At 35.7% G+C, this 15,829-nt stretch overlaps 5 protein-coding genes and 2 non-coding genes across 12 annotated transcripts; 4 read left to right on the top strand and 3 right to left on the bottom strand.

Moving 5' to 3' along the window:
• Positions 1 to 71: 71 nt before the first annotated feature.
• LOC105975635 (RING/FYVE/PHD zinc finger superfamily protein) lies at positions 72 to 3,888 on the top strand. Of its 6 annotated transcripts, none has more exons than XM_013000828.2 (8): positions 72 to 391; positions 1,146 to 1,463; positions 1,672 to 1,757; positions 2,432 to 2,578; positions 3,067 to 3,169; positions 3,268 to 3,380; positions 3,546 to 3,660; positions 3,735 to 3,888. In XM_013000828.2, the coding sequence occupies exons 2-7, from the start codon at positions 1,232 to 1,234 to the stop codon at positions 3,636 to 3,638; spliced, it is 774 nt and encodes a 257-aa protein (XP_012856282.2). In that variant the 5' UTR covers positions 72 to 391; positions 1,146 to 1,231; the 3' UTR covers positions 3,639 to 3,660; positions 3,735 to 3,888. The 6 variants fall into 6 exon arrangements, with proteins under 6 accessions (XP_012856282.2, XP_088679364.1, XP_088679362.1 ...); XM_088823238.1 differs by having other exon boundaries at positions 75 to 391; positions 3,739 to 3,888; XM_088823236.1 differs by having other exon boundaries at positions 75 to 391; positions 3,543 to 3,660; positions 3,739 to 3,888.
• A 345-nt stretch (positions 3,889 to 4,233) lies between these two features.
• LOC105975636 (uncharacterized) lies at positions 4,234 to 5,688 on the bottom strand. Its single transcript, XM_088822814.1, has 2 exons — positions 5,332 to 5,688; positions 4,234 to 4,530 (listed from the first exon to the last, which is right to left on the bottom strand). Exons 1-2 carry the CDS (start codon positions 5,686 to 5,688, stop codon positions 4,453 to 4,455), a joined length of 435 nt encoding a protein of 144 aa, XP_088678940.1. The 3' UTR covers positions 4,234 to 4,452.
• LOC148768242 (small nucleolar RNA R38) lies at positions 4,579 to 4,660 on the bottom strand. Its single transcript, XR_016033707.1, has one exon. It is a non-coding gene; the product is annotated as a small nucleolar RNA R38 (small nucleolar RNA).
• On the bottom strand, positions 4,781 to 4,861 carry LOC148768241 (small nucleolar RNA R38). Its single transcript, XR_016033706.1, has one exon. It is a non-coding gene; the product is annotated as a small nucleolar RNA R38 (small nucleolar RNA).
• Positions 5,689 to 5,986: 298 nt separating the features above from the next.
• On the top strand, positions 5,987 to 7,276 carry LOC105976005 (uncharacterized). Its single transcript, XM_088823233.1, has 2 exons — positions 5,987 to 6,335; positions 7,071 to 7,276. The coding sequence occupies exon 1, from the start codon at positions 6,065 to 6,067 to the stop codon at positions 6,326 to 6,328; it is 264 nt and encodes an 87-aa protein (XP_088679359.1). The 5' UTR covers positions 5,987 to 6,064; the 3' UTR covers positions 6,329 to 6,335; positions 7,071 to 7,276.
• Positions 7,277 to 9,094: 1,818 nt separating this feature from the next.
• On the top strand, positions 9,095 to 13,160 carry LOC105975970 (protein SHOU4). The gene is made up of 6 exons (XM_013001237.2): positions 9,095 to 9,198; positions 9,392 to 9,620; positions 11,192 to 12,086; positions 12,178 to 12,333; positions 12,433 to 12,644; positions 12,747 to 13,160. Exons 3-6 carry the CDS (start codon positions 11,247 to 11,249, stop codon positions 12,937 to 12,939), a joined length of 1,401 nt encoding a protein of 466 aa, XP_012856691.1. The 5' UTR covers positions 9,095 to 9,198; positions 9,392 to 9,620; positions 11,192 to 11,246; the 3' UTR covers positions 12,940 to 13,160.
• An 83-nt stretch (positions 13,161 to 13,243) lies between these two features.
• On the top strand, positions 13,244 to 15,816 carry LOC105975862 (Galactose oxidase/kelch repeat superfamily protein). The gene is made up of 7 exons (XM_013001100.2): positions 13,244 to 13,781; positions 14,036 to 14,224; positions 14,354 to 14,583; positions 14,692 to 14,862; positions 14,949 to 15,054; positions 15,141 to 15,347; positions 15,448 to 15,816. Exons 1-7 carry the CDS (start codon positions 13,536 to 13,538, stop codon positions 15,610 to 15,612), a joined length of 1,314 nt encoding a protein of 437 aa, XP_012856554.2. The 5' UTR covers positions 13,244 to 13,535; the 3' UTR covers positions 15,613 to 15,816.
• Positions 15,817 to 15,829: the final 13 nt, after the last annotated feature.

Raw genomic sequence — 15,829 nt, 5'->3', positions numbered from 1 at the left:
GTATTTTATGAAGGGCCCATTACCTCTTTGTGAAGCCCATTCCATTTAAATCCATTGTTTTAGTTTCTTCCAGAAGCTAACTCAATGCTGATGCCAATTTAGATCATCATCATTACTATCTGATTAACATAAAATTATTTATTGTATAATTGTAAACTCGTCATTACTACTAATCAGTGTCAGGATAATTGTAATTATAATTCCAAGTGCTTGTCGGTTTGTCTGGTGGCGGACGCATCTCCCTCTCTCTCTTCTCTCTCTCTCTAGACGCCGGTGTTACATTTTTGAGCATTGAGCTCTCATCTTCATCGATTCACAAACCCTAATATATACTTTTTGGTTTTATTGCTTATGATGCACCTACCGAATCGCACACTGCGCAATTCATCAGGTCATTACTCATTATCCCCAATCAACAGATAAACCTTTTGATTCATTGTTCTGTCTTCTCCATGGTATTTGATTTCTCTACATTTAAACACACTGTCCTTTTGGCATGATGATTACTATCTTATTTTTTTTCTTTCGATTGCTAGATTTGATATTGATTTCATGGGCTGTAATGTATTTGGCATTTTCCCTACTCTACTTGCTGTCGATTCTTATGCTCATCACTGCTTACAAATTGAAATTTAAACTCTATCGCTGCTACCAATAAGATTGCCTTCTCCAAACCTATGATCTCGTGTAGCTAAAATTTGATTATATAGTGTGGTTTTGGGGGCTTAGAAGATGAGTGTAACAGTTGCAGTCGAAGTAATTTCACTATCACAAACATAACTGGTGGAGATAATGTTGTTTCGAGGAAAACAACAGGTAGCTGCTAACAGGAACTATCCGAGGATGAATCAAAGTTGGTAGATAGCTCGTTAAATGTACTATTTATTCATTAAGAATTTTCAACTAAGAATCTAAGATGGTCGTGTTTTATAGAGTATTTGCTTTGCATCCTCTTGCTAATATGTAAAAAGTTGAGGATTTATTGTATCATGATATGAAAACTTGTATTGGAATTAGGTATCACTTGACCCAAGGGATTGCAATTATATATCATGATCATAAATTAGCAGTTTTTTGATTGACTATAATCCCAGCTGTTTAAACTTTTTGGCTGATTTAAGACTTTTTAAAATTTGTCCACGCAGGAAGCTCTTTCAGTTGATATGCTCTGTAGCAATAATTGCTATGGTCATGGTATTTTCCATTTAATCTTTTGTCAATACCCTCGGCAATGCAATTAGCACAACATGATATTCGGACTGCCAATGCTTCAGAAACAGAACCCATTTTACCTCATCCCAGTATATCAGACAGATCAGAAGAATCTTCTCCCTCAATTGAAATAACGGTGGGTGTGGATTCTTCTATAGCCATTCACGATACATCAGTTCCTGAAATTGATGAGGGTATTGCTCTAGTGCGTGCAGACCAACCCCAATGCCGCATATGCCTTGACAGTGAAGGTATTTTTTGGTTTTTTGCATTTGTCGTAGATCTCTTGATTTTGATAACCTCTATCATTGAAAATTTTAAGTTTATCATTACTTATTCTATTTGTGAGTGATATAAAACTGAAATTGAACAAGTTTTTCGGCAGTGAATTATCATCATTTTAGAGTCAGAGGTCTATGTTTTATCTTGTTTTATTTAGTCTTTGACCATTATTCTCAGGAGAAGACTTAATTGCACCATGCCATTGTAAAGGCACCCAAAAGTATGTACACAGATCATGCCTTGATAATTGGAGATCAACAAAGGTATAATAACTTCATAAGTTCACGAATTCTTATTTTTCTTAAAATTCTTCTTCTAGTTTTGGTGATCTCTCATATTTCATTGAGTATCAGGCTGTTCCAGCAGAGCATAAATCTTTAAGATAAAACAAACCCAACTTTTCAAGATATCCACCTAAAAGTTGCACAATCTTTTTGCTTCGTATTGACTATATGGACTAGATCGTGATTAGGACTTTTGTTTTGATCCGGAAAATGGGGAATATACTTAGATCTCTAATGTAAGTCCTCTTAACACTGAAGATGCATCTTAAGTCTTAATTATTAACATGAGTTTGTTCTAATTCTTTTGCTCCAACTTTTCTTCCCTCAAAATGATGTTTATTCTCCTAAAATAAAACCCAACGTAGAATTCCATTTTTCCACCTGAATACATTTTCTCTCAGGAATTTCAAAATATCCTGCACACTGCGAACATATATATACCTAAGCAAACACATTTCAAATTTTATTACTTTTCTGTCAACTTATATATGTGTTCAACCCATTACATTCTAAATACCTTCTTATATCATTACATTAAAGAAAGATGTTTATAGTAACAGCGAAAGAGAGACATTACCTTAATTTTGTCAATTTGCATGATTTCTTATTTATAATTTCATGAAGTGTTCTTTTTTTGGTCTTCTACAATTCAGGAGGGCTTTGCTTTTGCTCACTGTACAGAATGCAGGGCAAAGTTTATATTGCGCGCAAATGTCCCCCCCGATCGTTGGTGGTTGAGGTTAAAGTTCCAGTTTCTTGTTGCAAGGGACCATGCAGTCATTTTCGTTATTGTTCAGCTGGTAGGCAACATTTCTTTTATTCAAAATTTTCATCAGAGCATTTTGTTTTGTATGGATTGTTTTGATGTTACTAGGTGGAACATTGTATTATTTATGCTGCTCAAGAAAATAAGGATGCCGCTTTGTGTTAATGTAACTCGCTGGCAGAATAATTATTTATGCTGCTTAAGAAAATAATTATTATAAGTTAATATACCAGTTTGTACAGCACCCTTTTGTTATCTAATATGAAGATATGATTATCCTTCCCTTAAGTATAATAATCATGTGCTGTAATGGCTCATCCCGGAACTTTGAGAGTGATTTCAAAATTTAACCGTTCTGTTATTTTTGTGAAGCGTTTATTCCTGATATCATTTGAATCTTATCAATCTTGTGAAGAGTTGGAACTTCATGTTTTTGGGGAATGATGCATAAAAGTGTATACATTATATACATTTTGGTGTGTGGTATGTCTTACTAATAATTGTTTATTAAATTTCCCTTAGATTGTTGCATTTCTAGGTGTACTGGTATACAAATTTTATGGAGAAGAGCTAAGGGAAATGTTTGGTTATGAAGAACATCCATACGGATTTTATACTATGGCTGGTAAACAAAATAAAATCACTGTCGGCATTTTTTTCTTTTTTCTTTTGGTACTTTTTTATAGTTTTGGATCTGGTTATCCAAGTTGTTATGGTTTGCAGTTTTGGCCATTGTGCTGGTGGGTTTGCTGTATGGGTTCTTCATTGCAATAATATGTGGACAGAGGATCAATGAACGCCACTACCATGTCCTTGCCAAGCAGGAACTGACAAAGGTTCAGTGATCTTCATCTAATGTACTGTTGATTGTTCGGCTCAACTAAAATAATGGAAGATAACAAAGATGAATTAAAACGTATTTATTTATCTGCTTGAACAGTGATCAAAGGTTTTTACATGTAGTCGTTGATTTTGGTATTGATTTATGTGTTTAAAAGCAGGAGTATGTGGTAGAAGACAGAGAAGCCAATAAGGAGGTGTCTGAACTTGATTCAAGTCATGTGACTGAGCTCAGAATGCTAGGCCTCTATTAAAACATCAGAGGCAACTTTTGTTGTGAGTGCTATATTTCAATTCCCAACGATTGAAGAAAAAATTATCTTTAACATAACAAAAATATGGTGATGCAGGCAGGCTATTGTATTTCTTGTGGAGTTTGCTGCTTCAAATGTCAGTCACATGGAGAAAATACACTTATTTGTTTTTGTGCCATGATAAATTATTATACCTTGGTTCAAACTACACTACACTACACACTGGTGAGTTCATCATATATGTTTTTTTTTACATTATGGCAAGGAGAGTGTTAAATTCAAATTTCCTATAGGAGTCTTCCTATATTCAGAGGTGTATCAAAATTACACAAACATGCTTTCTATGAACGATTGAAATTTATAAAATAGCAATAGTTAGTTAGTTTGCTGATCAACTCCAGTATCAGTTCATTTACAACAGTCAAGTTATGATTGAGATTAAATTAAATCATTGTTAATTATATTCGAGATTTGCTTCTTCAAAAACTTTTCTCAATATTATTTATAAATTGTTCAAAACAGAACTAATTCTAGAATAATAATTAATAATACTTTCCAATATATACAAAAGGTGAACATTTTTTAATCTACAGTCTTTGGAACCAAGCAAATGCGCTCATCAAAATGGTAAATAAACTGTACAAGTGAATATTTCCACAATTTATATTTTCCTTGACAACTTAAGTTAAAATATTGAAGTTATGCAAGGTACAAACATTTCTATACACTGGTTATCTATGCTATTAACATATATACCAGACCGTAATCCATGAGAGCTGGCTATACATAATTATATCTCTACAAACTAACTTGTCTAGTCTTCTTCCTCATGCACAGATATATTGGCAGATGAAATCTTGCTCCCTGCATAATCCATTTGGGAACAAGCACCTGCATTCCAAAAATATTAATATATATAATTAAATCTAATCATTGAGATTGTTTAGTCAGATCACAAACTTTTCAACAGAATTTGTATCAGACAGGGATAACTGTGATTTGTTTGTCTCATCATCCACAAACATTACATACATTATGTAAAAACAAACAAAAAGCACAAGAATATCTTTGAGTAGCAAGCAAGAACTGTTTTTCAACTGATTATATAAATAGCGAAAACAAAGTAGTGAGCTTATAAAGCATTCCATGTCAGATTACATGTTTTCAGCAGATATATCTCAGACAGGGATAACTGTAAATTATTTGTCTCATCATACATGGAAATTTAACCACAGGCTAAGCTCATCTCTTTAAAGTAGAAATTATATTTTAAAAAAAAAATTAAGGAAGCCTCAGATCGTCCTAGTCTAAATGGAGTATTCAACATGAATGCATAAATGCATTTTTATGAATAAAGCATCATCACAGGCTTCATTAACATTCATATCAATTATTATAAAATAAAATTCATAAATATTATATTTCAAAACAAATTATTGGGAAATTTAAAAGAACAGTGTCAAAGAGGCATCAGATCTTCCTATTCAGTTGAGCGTCATTTCACTCAATAATAATAATTGAGTACTCCGTTCTGAATTAGTACATCATCTGCCCCTTCTTCACTCATATATACATACAACCCCATAACAAATTTTTTTTTTTTTTTGAAATAATAAAGATCTCAAAAAATTTGATTATGAACATATAACTTCAAATGCAAATATTAGGTCAAAATAAATTATTATATACCATCATCGTGGATGTAGTAGGCGGATGAAGGCCATCCCTGCAAGGTAGTAAGAGATAAATACTCCTCCTCGGTCAACGCATTTGCAATTTTGTTTACAACCTCGGCGACGCCGTAAGAGACTCGCCGAGGTGGGGCCCAATAAGAGGATCCAGGCACAAAGGGAAGCCAATCTGGTTTGGATCTAACGACGATGATGCCATGAATGGCATCTTCAATCTTATCTACCATCTTGGCTTCAGCCTCCGACGCCGTCAGCTCGCTGCTTTCGGGCAGAGTGGAGAGGCGGCGGGTGGCTGTTTGTTTAAAGAGATAGGCGGCGGCGGGGGTCCGAATTAGGGTTTTAGAGAAGGAGGAGGCCATTATTTAGGGCTGGCTGTTGAAGTGAGGTATAGAATATAGATACAGAGGGGTAGGGCACATATATATAGAAGAAAGGAGCAATGGGGTGAGTTTGGAATATTGAATAAATTAAGGGACTTGTTTTGTAATTTTATTGGTACCATTTGGCTAGGGCTGACCTGGACTGCCGCGCCGACTCGTAGCTATTGGGCTTTTCACTCTTTTGGGCTTAAATAAAATTCTATTGCACGGCCCAACTGAGCCCAGTTTCAGTTAATATTCTTGCAATAATAAATAAATAAATTCCCATTATTATTATTATAGAAAAACGAATTCAATTAAATTGTTCCTCCAGCCAGATCTATCACCACAAATTCAATTCAAGGAAAAAAGGAAAATGGCGATGAGGGCTTTCTACAAGGAGATCAAGGGTTTGAAGGTGAAGGAATTGCCCAGCCACCTTAAGCCAATCTTCTCAATCAGCAATCTCAAGAACGCCGGCGGTCGTGCCCTCGACAATTACCACGCCAAGTACATCGAGACCAGCTCCGTTGACCCTCTCCTTCACATCTGCTTCGGCGGTATGATCTTCTCCTACCTCGTCGCTCTCCCCGAGGAGCGCCGCCACCTCCAACATCAGCAGGACCACGCTGCCCATTGATCCAAAGGTTTTTTCCCAATTTCCTTTATTTTAACCTAATTTTGTACTGCTCTCTGTCTTACCTCTTTGCGATCTACTATGCCCTTGCTTGTATTACTAGTCATATATAATATAGTTCTGATTTAACACACATAGCCTGCATTTCTTGGTTGTGTAAATTAATCGAAAGTCTGTGATAGAGATTGTAAGTTATCTTCACCACCTCATTCAATTCTATCAATCCAGCAATGTGATGTTCTAATGAATCTGTTGTATTAGTATACGAAATAATGCCTCTTGGCTTGTCCTGTGAATACTTTATTTATTAAATTTGATTATGTGTTGCAAATAGGACTGATTTGCGTATAATGCAATACCACGTTTGATTTAGTTTTTCTTGATTGAAAACTATTGCACTTGAAATGTGACTGTGGGATGTTCTCGACTCGTGCCATGAGTAGGACACCGGCCATAACATAATGGCATACACAGTCCAAGTACCGTGGAATTGATTGCATTGTCATGAATCCCTCTTCACATTTTCGTTGATTGGATGGATGGACATAGTCGAGAAGCACCGTTTATGGTTGCTAGTCTAATTGAAATTGTGTAATAAGTTTTGAGTTGTGCAGCTATCTTTACATGTTGCTTGAATGGTTAATTCTTGTGTCGGTATACTAATTATATTAGAGATAATGCTTGTCTATACCTAAGAAATCCCACATGTTTTGTCTAACACCTTTTTACGTGATGATTGCAGCAGCTTCAACGAAATGCATGGGCGATTCTTGGTTGGTTTGTTTCATTTTATGTGTTCTATTGGATTCTTCAAAATATAAATGCTGGGAAAGAGCGAATAAACTTTGAGCGAATCTCGCTGTCTAAAACATCATAATGCTGTTAATCATTGTACTATCAGTGTTGGAATTTGCTTCACTATTTTTGAGCTTTGTTTCTTTAACCGGTTAACTTCTTGCCTTTCCCTGTTTACTTGCTGCAACATTGGTTTTTGGAGGTCGAAAAGTACTCTTTTTACGCAACTATTTATTTAGATGTAGTGAGTACATAACTATGCCATTGTTTATATAAAACATATTGCATGACTGTATGATAACTGAATGGGGCCACAAGTCATGATTGCATAACTTCCTATACATTGAAGTTTTGCTTAGTGCACCGTCTAGTTTTCCGCATTTGATTTAGATAATCACATGTTTGTATAGACGTGTGTAAATTATGTATCGATTTATACACGTGTATGGTGTGACATTATTTGTTCAAGTTCATGTGTTCATATGTAGCATAGACAATGCTACTTCATCAACAAAGAATTACCAAGTGCACAAGTCATATATCATAATTAGTTTGTTACGCATGGATATATCAACAATCAACGGTTACGATTATTTAGATATTAAATGCCTAATTGCTCATAAAGACTATAATAAATACACTTTGGACTTTGGACTTGAATAGGCAAGTCCGGTTATTTTTATGCTACAAAGGGTGATTTTTTACCATTAATCTACACACACCAATGTGGATGTGGGTGTGTGTTGTATCATGTATGTATATGAATGATAAAGATCCCAAAAAAATGAAAAAGAGAAAAACAATAAAATTTAAATGCTTATAAGCAAAGGAACTAACCAAAATCATTAGGAGAGAGGATATCTCCAAAACCTTTAAAGCAAAGTAATTAATTAAAACAAAATCATTGTATTGCCTCAAATCTTCATTTCTACTTTGCATTTCATATCCCTTTACCACCATTATATCTCAAACTCAACCATATTTGATTGCTCATTACAGTTATCCTATTTAAGTTCGCATGGAAAACATAATCTCTAAACTAATAAATAATTATTTAAGGGTAAATTTTGTAAAATAAAGAATTTGAAAGATTAGATTGTTATTACGGTTCAAGATCAAAAATTGCATGTAACCTACTTTCTTCCAAAAAGCGTATTCAAAGTTTGTTAAGGAATGGCAAATATGAAAATAAGAGCTTATGACTAATTCGTAAGCAGGGAAGTATTATAGTAAGTTGTTCCAATATGAGACATAAATCAAGACGATGATAATCAGATTCGATAAGGGGTTCAACATACAAATGACAAATCTATTTGGACTCGAAGTGGGTATATCCATGTATTTCAACTCATATTCATGAGATGATACAATACTGAAAAGGCTATATATCAAGAATTGGTTCACGTAGAAATGTACTTTTGGATCTTGATGGTAAGAAACTAATTTCCACCTATACGATTTTAAAGATTTAATGTTCGAACCTTATATTCTATAGTAATAAGAATGATTGAAGTCTATTTTCACTTTTGTACTAAGTAATTGTGTATGCCATGATTAGGGATTCGTTCGGATCCTAACATTTATTGTGAATATATTTATTTCGAGTAATACGAGTCGGAGACGATTATGACTTGATAGTCAAGATTGATCACTAAAAGTACAACATCCCATTCTTCAAAGAACTTGGAGATAAAAGAAAATGTTGTTGTACTAGAAATAGTTGTATATGTTCATATAAACATATTACGTGTGACATGTGACTAGTAACGAGACACTAGTATTAAAAAAAAAAACTAATAATTATATAAAAGAAAAAATATATAATTTTATATAAGAGAATAAATATAATTTCAGCAGTGATTTTCCGTTTCTACCCATTTGTTCGTATTGGTTAACACTTAAAAAGTAATTTTTAAAACTCATGTATCAAAATGATAAATATATAAAAGTTCATGTACCAAAATAAAATATACTAAAAACTAAATATAAAACTAAACCCACAGTGAAAGAGTGAAGAGAGAGAGAGAGAGAGAGAGAGAGAGAGAGCAGCAGACCAGAGTGTGCCGAGAAAGTGGAAGGTGTTTTTTGTTTTTCTTTTTTTTTTTTCTTTCGCATTCACAATTCTCTCTCTAGAAATTAATTAATGTGCTGCAATAATTTATAATTGCTGTCACTATAACCAACAGTAGAATCGTAAAGAAAAAATCTTATATTCTTAACAGTAGAGAGAAGTATATTTTTCCTGCTGTAATCTGTGTTCGGATGTTACAGGAGACAGACAGGCAGACAGACAACCCACCGGTCGTTGCGGCTATCGCAAGTCTCAAGACTCCATTTTTAAGCATTTTAGAGAGAGAAAGCAGTACAAATTTTGATGGTTTGGTGATGGGATCGCACCAGAATTCCATGTAACAACGACCCTCTTGTTTTCTTTTTTCGTATTTGCAGATTTTCATACACCATTACATGTACCCCTATCTTTTGCTGCTGTCATCTTCAGGTACTGCTTCTTTCTTCTCTATTTTTTGCTTCCAAGAACTATATTTCTTTTTTTTATTAATTTTTGTTTTCTATTTTTGGTTTCGTTGAATGTGTTTGACAGGCATGATTTACATTTTTTTTAAATTCTATTTTAAGTGGTTGAAATAAATAAATTAATCTAGGAGAGTTTGTTCAAATGGGATTTTACTATCAAAATTTCCAAATACCAAATTTTGAATCCAAACTCATTTCATTTGCTGCTGTTAAATTGCGTTGTCTTTTCGGAATCTTTTTTTTTTTTTTTTTAATTGCTTGAAACGGTGAAGTGGGGGTATGTACTGTGTTTAGTTGATTTAAGCAGGGATAGTCCAAATTCAGTTATACAAATGTGCTTTCCTTGTGACTTGATCTGAAATTAAGGCATTTTCTTTTGTTCTTTGATGTTTAGTTGGCCTCCTTTTTCTTAGATTTAACGATGTTGAGTGAGATAATCGACTAGTTCCCGGCGAGGGTTTGTGAATTTTTGTGTGGAAATTTCCATTCCTTGTTTTCCGGCAATTTGGCTTAAAGTTTTGTCCTTTGTGGATCACTCAAAACTGAAAATGGATGTATATGAAAAAAATAATATTGTTTGTGTACCGCCTGAACGCATCCACATGTGTAGCTTACTAAGATTTGTCTCTTGTATTTATTGAATCACTTCCATTTTTTGGAAGATTCTGCTTTAATGCATCAACTTATTGCACAGTTTTTATCAGAGCTATGGTGTGTGTGGTTACACTCATTCTATGGACATGCTTTTGATCATATAAATGGATGTTAAATCTCATTTTATCGATTGCCAAGCTCCGAGTCTGTAAATCCGCTACAACTCAAATTGTTTTTCAAATCCATTTGATAGTCATAATAACTTTGTCTTATATGCAGCTGTGAGTTTCCTGAATTTCTAAGCTGTCATGCAAAAAAAGAAAGTTCTTTAATTTTTTTATTATTATGGAGTACTTTTTTTAGTGTAATCTGGAACGAACCCCTATTGTTTTCCGGTGATAATGTGAAAAAGAAATTTATCCGAGACAATCGGTTACAGTTTTTGTGCGGCATCCATTAACTTATAATGTTTTAGAAGTTGGAACATTGATCATGTTGTGCCGACAAAGATTATATTTTTTACGTGCTGTCCGTACATCTTGTTTGACGGCTCCCTTTCTTCCACGTGTTTATGCCTCATGGGCACCTTAAAAAAAGTCGGTGAAGTTATAGGCGGTAACTAATAGTTGGATTGCTTTCCTTGACGTCATTTGTTGAAGTTCGTTACGTCTGTCTCTATTTTGTTTTTTTCCGTCCTTAATGTTGCATTCGTAACTGTATTTATATAATTCTCCGCACCGACCTTTTGTTGTTTTAGCAAAGCAAACGGCTTATCAGGCAACATATCAAAACCATGAATGGTCGTATTATTCTTTATTTACACGTGTGTTTGTCAGTTATTCCTTCGACGACTGTAATATCAATTAGTTACTATAAAAGATTCATTTTTTATTCAATCCTCTAGAAACTCGTTTTTTCACCAAGTTCATTTATTTTCTCCAGAGACCTGAATCATCACCCGAAAAACCACTCACCTTCTTGATAAGCAAAACCTAAAATGGGGTCTCGATTCCCATCTCATCAGCTGAGCAGCGGCCTCTATGTATCTGGCCGTCCAGAACAGCCGAAAGAGAGAACACCAACCATGACATCTGCCGCCATGCCTTACACAGGCGGCGACATAAAAAAATCTGGCGAGCTCGGAAAAATGTTTGACATTCCTGTAGATGGCTCCAAATCAAGAAAATCTGGACCAATCACTAGTGCTGCAGCTAGATCGAGCTACTCTACGTCAGGCCCCATATCATCCTTTGGTGTTTCTGGTTCTTCGTCTATGAAAAAATCAAATTCTGGTCCACTGAATAAGCACGGGGAGCCTATCAAAAGATCCTCTGGCCCACAATCTGGTGGAGTAACTCCGGTAACCCGCCAAAACTCGGGTCCTCTGCCGCCGGTTCTTCCAACAACAGGTCTCATTACATCTGGACCCATTTCATCTGGCCCACTTAACTCATCTGGAGCCCCACGAAAGGTATCCGGACCTTTGGATTCGAGCGGGTCGATGAAATTACATGGTTCTTCCTCAGTTAGCAACAATCAGGCTGTGACGACTCTTGGTCAAGATGATGAGTATTCGTTTAAGAGGAACCTCCCGAAAACTATACTGTGGGCGGTTATTATGCTTTTCGTGATGGGGTTTATTGCGGGTGGTTTTATTCTGGGAGCGGTTCGCAATGCTGTTCTTCTCGTTGTTGTTACTGTTCTGTTTTGCATTGTTGCTGCTCTGTTCGTGTGGAATTCTTGTTGGGGGAGAAAAGCTGTCGTTGGCTACATTACAAGTTATCCAGATTCTGAACTGAGAACTGCTAAAAACGGGCAATATGTCAAAGTTTCTGGGGTATGCAACTATATATAATATGGCCGTGTTCGTAATTATTATATATATATTTTTTTAATTTGTTCTGATGGTTGATTGTTATATTGGGAAGGTGGTTACCTGTGGAAATGTTCCACTCAAATCATCCTTCCAGAAGGTTCCAAGGTGCGTGTACACTTGCACAAATTTGTTCGAGTACAGGGCGTGGGGTTCCAAGGCTGCAACTCCTACACACCGACGTTTCACATGGGGGCTTAGATCTTCAGAGGTATATATATATATATATGTAGTTCTAACTAGATAGTATGATTCATTTGAAGCAGCACTAAGCTAAATTTACTGAAAATTCCTTGTCTGAAAAATGCAGAAGCATGTTGTGGACTTTTACATATCGGATTTCCAGTCTGGGCTGAGAGCATTGGTCAAAGCTGGCTATGGTGCACGTGTGATTCCATACGTGGATGAAACTGTAGCCATTGATGTTGATCCACTAAAAAACGAGTCTTCTCCAGAACTTATCCGCTGGCTAGGAGAGAGGAACCTATCAGTGGATGATCGTCCGATGAGATTAAAAGAAGGGTAAAGTCGTAATCTTTGCAACTCCCACTTTTTCTTTTATATATGGACATTCATCTTATTAATGATGATGGTATGTATATATATGTTTGGTGGTGATGGTAGGTATATAAAGGAAGGGAGCACGGTAAGTGTGATGGGGGTGGTACAGAGGAACGAAAACGTGCTGATGATAGTTCCACCGGGAGAGGCATTCACAACAGGGTGTCAGTGGAGTCAATGTATATTTCCTAGTAGCTTTGACGGTATCGTGTTGAGGTGCGAAGATTCATCAAAGGTCGATGTTATACCAGTCTAGTTTCTTTTAAAACAAATAGCATATAAACAATCGGGACGGGGTTTTTTTCGAGGCTTTTTGCGCCACAGCTTACTTAGTAGGTGTTTTGGCTGTTCATGTATATTGTTAGGTTTGTTTGTGTATTTGTTTATTTGTTGGAGTCTTGGTAAATTGGTAAAGCTTTGTTTGTTGACTATGGAAATACTTTTACATGTTTTCAGTTCAAGAACAGTGTTTGCTAATGGCTTCTTTTTTTTTTTTTTTAATCACTTGTTCATTAACATGTGCTGTATATTAATATGCCTTGGACCGATTTGTTCAACCAAGCACAAATTAATGATTTTTCACTAATAAAGTATAATATTAATTAATTAATTAATAAATTATATATATAAAGAATCACAAAGTAACATACACTAATTCAAGAACCAGATCCTCTGTCTCTCTCTCTCTCTCTAAATTCACAATCACATCCAATTATTGGAAAACCTTCAAAACAAAAACAAAATTATATAATTACAGTTGCAGAACCGCCATAAGTGATAAGTGTATTATCTCTCTCTCTCTCTTAATCGAAATCTGAAAGAGAATGAGGAGCAGCAGCGAATGAATGGTGAATGCGGCGAGAGAGAGAGATGGGTAGGTCAGCTGCAGGAAAGCTTAAAACCACCAAGTTTGTGTTTTTATTGGTCGGTCTTTTAGGGCTTTTTCTGATTGTAGATCTACTCTGGGCTTCCTCTTCTTCTTCTTCCTCTCCCTCCAATTGGGCTCTCCGAAATCCCGTCGGCAATTACGTTGTTCCCCGCCCCTCCCTCCTTCACACCAATACCACCACCTTACCCTTACACACTCCTCCAATCAAGGTACGCTGTAATTCACTCATTTCTATTCACTTTTCTTGCCCCTTTACAATTGCAACTCTACTTGCCCATAATGCCTGCTCAATTGATCTGATCCTGAAATCCATGCTTCCTTTTTTTTTTTTATTAGTGATGTATTATTGTATTTCATTCCGTGGTTGTTCAATCTGATTCTTCTAATATAAGTGATCATCGAAACTTCGTTTGGCTTCCTTCCTAATTACTGAAATATTGGATATTATTATGATCCGTGACAGGAGATACCTAAGAAAGATAAGAAGGATAATGTGTCAGGGAGGATCTTATCGGCAACTTTTGCTGATTTGGAAGCCCCTCAATTGAAATGGGAGAAGATGGAAACGGCACCAGTGCCTCGTCTTGATGGTGCTGCAATACAAATCAAGGATCTTCTTTTTGTATTTGCTGGTTATGGAACCATTGATTATGTGAGTTTTTGTTTTGCTGCTTGAAAGAGCATTTCTTCGATGCGCCTATGTTTCCGTTCCATTTATGTCTTCCCCATGAGTGTATGTGAGCGAAAAGTAATGTTCATTGGTTGTTTTGTATCTTTGAAGGTACATTCACACGTTGATATATACAATTTCACTGATGACACTTGGGGAGGAAGGTTCGACATGCCGAAAGAAATGGCGCATTCACATTTAGGAATGGTGACAGATGGAAGATACATTTATGTGGTGACTGGACAATATGGTCCTCAATGTAGGGGCCCTACGGCACACACATTCGTACTCGACACAGATACAAAGCAGTGGCGAGACATGCCACCTTTACCAGTCCCAAGGTAATAGCTACTAAGAGTACGATCCATTTGATTTATATACGAGGGATAAAAAGTTGCTTAGATTATATCGATATACCAAAACGGAAGTTATTAATATGTTACTTTTAGGTATGCACCTGCCACACAACTTTGGAGAGGGAGGCTGCATGTAATGGGTGGCAGCAAAGAGAACAGGCACACACCTGCTTTAGAGCATTGGAGCATTGCTGTCAAAGATGGCAAAGCTTTAGAAAACGAATGGCGATCTGAAGTTCCCATTCCTCGTGGCGGACCCCACAGGTTTTTAATTTATCTGATTCTGTTTCTTGGTCTCAACAATTTAAAGAATTTGTTTATTGAGCATGTATGTATATTATTGTATGTAGGGCTTGTGTTGTTTTCAATGACCATTTGTACGTAATTGGTGGTCAAGAAGGTGATTTCATGGCTAAACCTGGATCTCCGATTTTTAAATGCTCTCGCCGCAACGAGGTATTCCAATTCTAAGTGCATTAATTGATTAGCATGATGTTAGTATAAATTATTATACTGATGTCCTTGTATATTATTTTGTGCAGGTAGTATACGATGATGTGTACATGCTAGACGGTAACATGAAGTGGAAAGTGCTACCTCCGATGCCAAAGCCCGATTCGCATATCGAGTTTGCTTGGGCAATTGTTAATAATTCACTAGTCATTGTTGGAGGTACCACTGATAAGCATCCTGTAACCAAAAAGATGACTTTAGTTGGAGAAATCTTCCAGTTTAACTTCGACACTCTGGTATTTCTTCTACATTCTCCAAATATATTATATTTTCTGATTTTTCAATCTTACTTCAATAAAAGTCTGATTCCCCTAATAATGTGAACTACAATAACAGAAATGGTCGGTGATTGGAAAGCTCCCTTACCGTGTAAAAACGACACTAGTTGGGTTTTGGAACGGAATGTTGTATTTTACGTCAGGTCAACGAGACAGAGGGCCTGATGATCCTGCCCCAAAGAAAGTCCTTGGAGAGATGTGGAGAACTAAGCTTATCTTATAATCACATTCCTTTTTTCTTTCTTTTCTTTTTGGTTTTATTTTTTGATAGATTTAGTTGTTATATGTACACTCTGTCAACACAACGAAAGATAGACTGTCACTGTAAGCAAATTCAAATGGCCCATAATTCTTTTTTTACTTTCATTTCTCTATTTGTAGATGATTGATACAGAGATATATATATATATTTTGTTGGTTTGTTTTATATCCGAAGCAAA

Source organism: Erythranthe guttata, chromosome 9 (genome assembly GCF_056151865.1).
Source record: "Erythranthe guttata isolate IM_541 chromosome 9, IM_541, whole genome shotgun sequence".
Taxonomy (NCBI): Eukaryota; Viridiplantae; Streptophyta; class Magnoliopsida; order Lamiales; family Phrymaceae; genus Erythranthe; species Erythranthe guttata.
Note: the sequence above shows the minus strand (reverse complement) of the source record. Positions and strands in the feature narration are given on the sequence as shown.

Excerpts from the sequence above, each read along its gene's own strand:
- LOC105975635 (XM_088823236.1), top strand. The coding sequence starts at position 1,232 with ATGCAATTAGCACAACATGATATTCGGACTGCCAATGCTTCAGAAACA. Across the intron at positions 3,170-3,267 it reads CGGATTTTATACTATGGCTG|TTTTGGCCATTGTGCTGGTG; the intron begins GTAAACAAAATA and ends TATGGTTTGCAG. Across the intron at positions 3,381-3,542 it reads CCAAGCAGGAACTGACAAAG|CAGGAGTATGTGGTAGAAGA; the intron begins GTTCAGTGATCT and ends TGTGTTTAAAAG.
- LOC105975636 (XM_088822814.1), bottom strand. The coding sequence starts at position 5,688 with ATGGCCTCCTCCTTCTCTAAAACCCTAATTCGGACCCCCGCCGCCGCC. Across the intron at positions 4,531-5,331 it reads CCGCCTACTACATCCACGAT|GGTGCTTGTTCCCAAATGGA; the intron begins GATGGTATATAA and ends TTTTGGAATGCA.
- LOC105976005 (XM_088823233.1), top strand. The coding sequence starts at position 6,065 with ATGGCGATGAGGGCTTTCTACAAGGAGATCAAGGGTTTGAAGGTGAAG.
- LOC105975970 (XM_013001237.2), top strand. The coding sequence starts at position 11,247 with ATGGGGTCTCGATTCCCATCTCATCAGCTGAGCAGCGGCCTCTATGTA. Across the intron at positions 12,334-12,432 it reads GGGGGCTTAGATCTTCAGAG|AAGCATGTTGTGGACTTTTA; the intron begins GTATATATATAT and ends TGAAAAATGCAG. Across the intron at positions 12,645-12,746 it reads CCGATGAGATTAAAAGAAGG|GTATATAAAGGAAGGGAGCA; the intron begins GTAAAGTCGTAA and ends TGGTGATGGTAG.
- LOC105975862 (XM_013001100.2), top strand. The coding sequence starts at position 13,536 with ATGCGGCGAGAGAGAGAGATGGGTAGGTCAGCTGCAGGAAAGCTTAAA. Across the intron at positions 13,782-14,035 it reads TACACACTCCTCCAATCAAG|GAGATACCTAAGAAAGATAA; the intron begins GTACGCTGTAAT and ends GATCCGTGACAG. Across the intron at positions 14,225-14,353 it reads GTTATGGAACCATTGATTAT|GTACATTCACACGTTGATAT; the intron begins GTGAGTTTTTGT and ends GTATCTTTGAAG.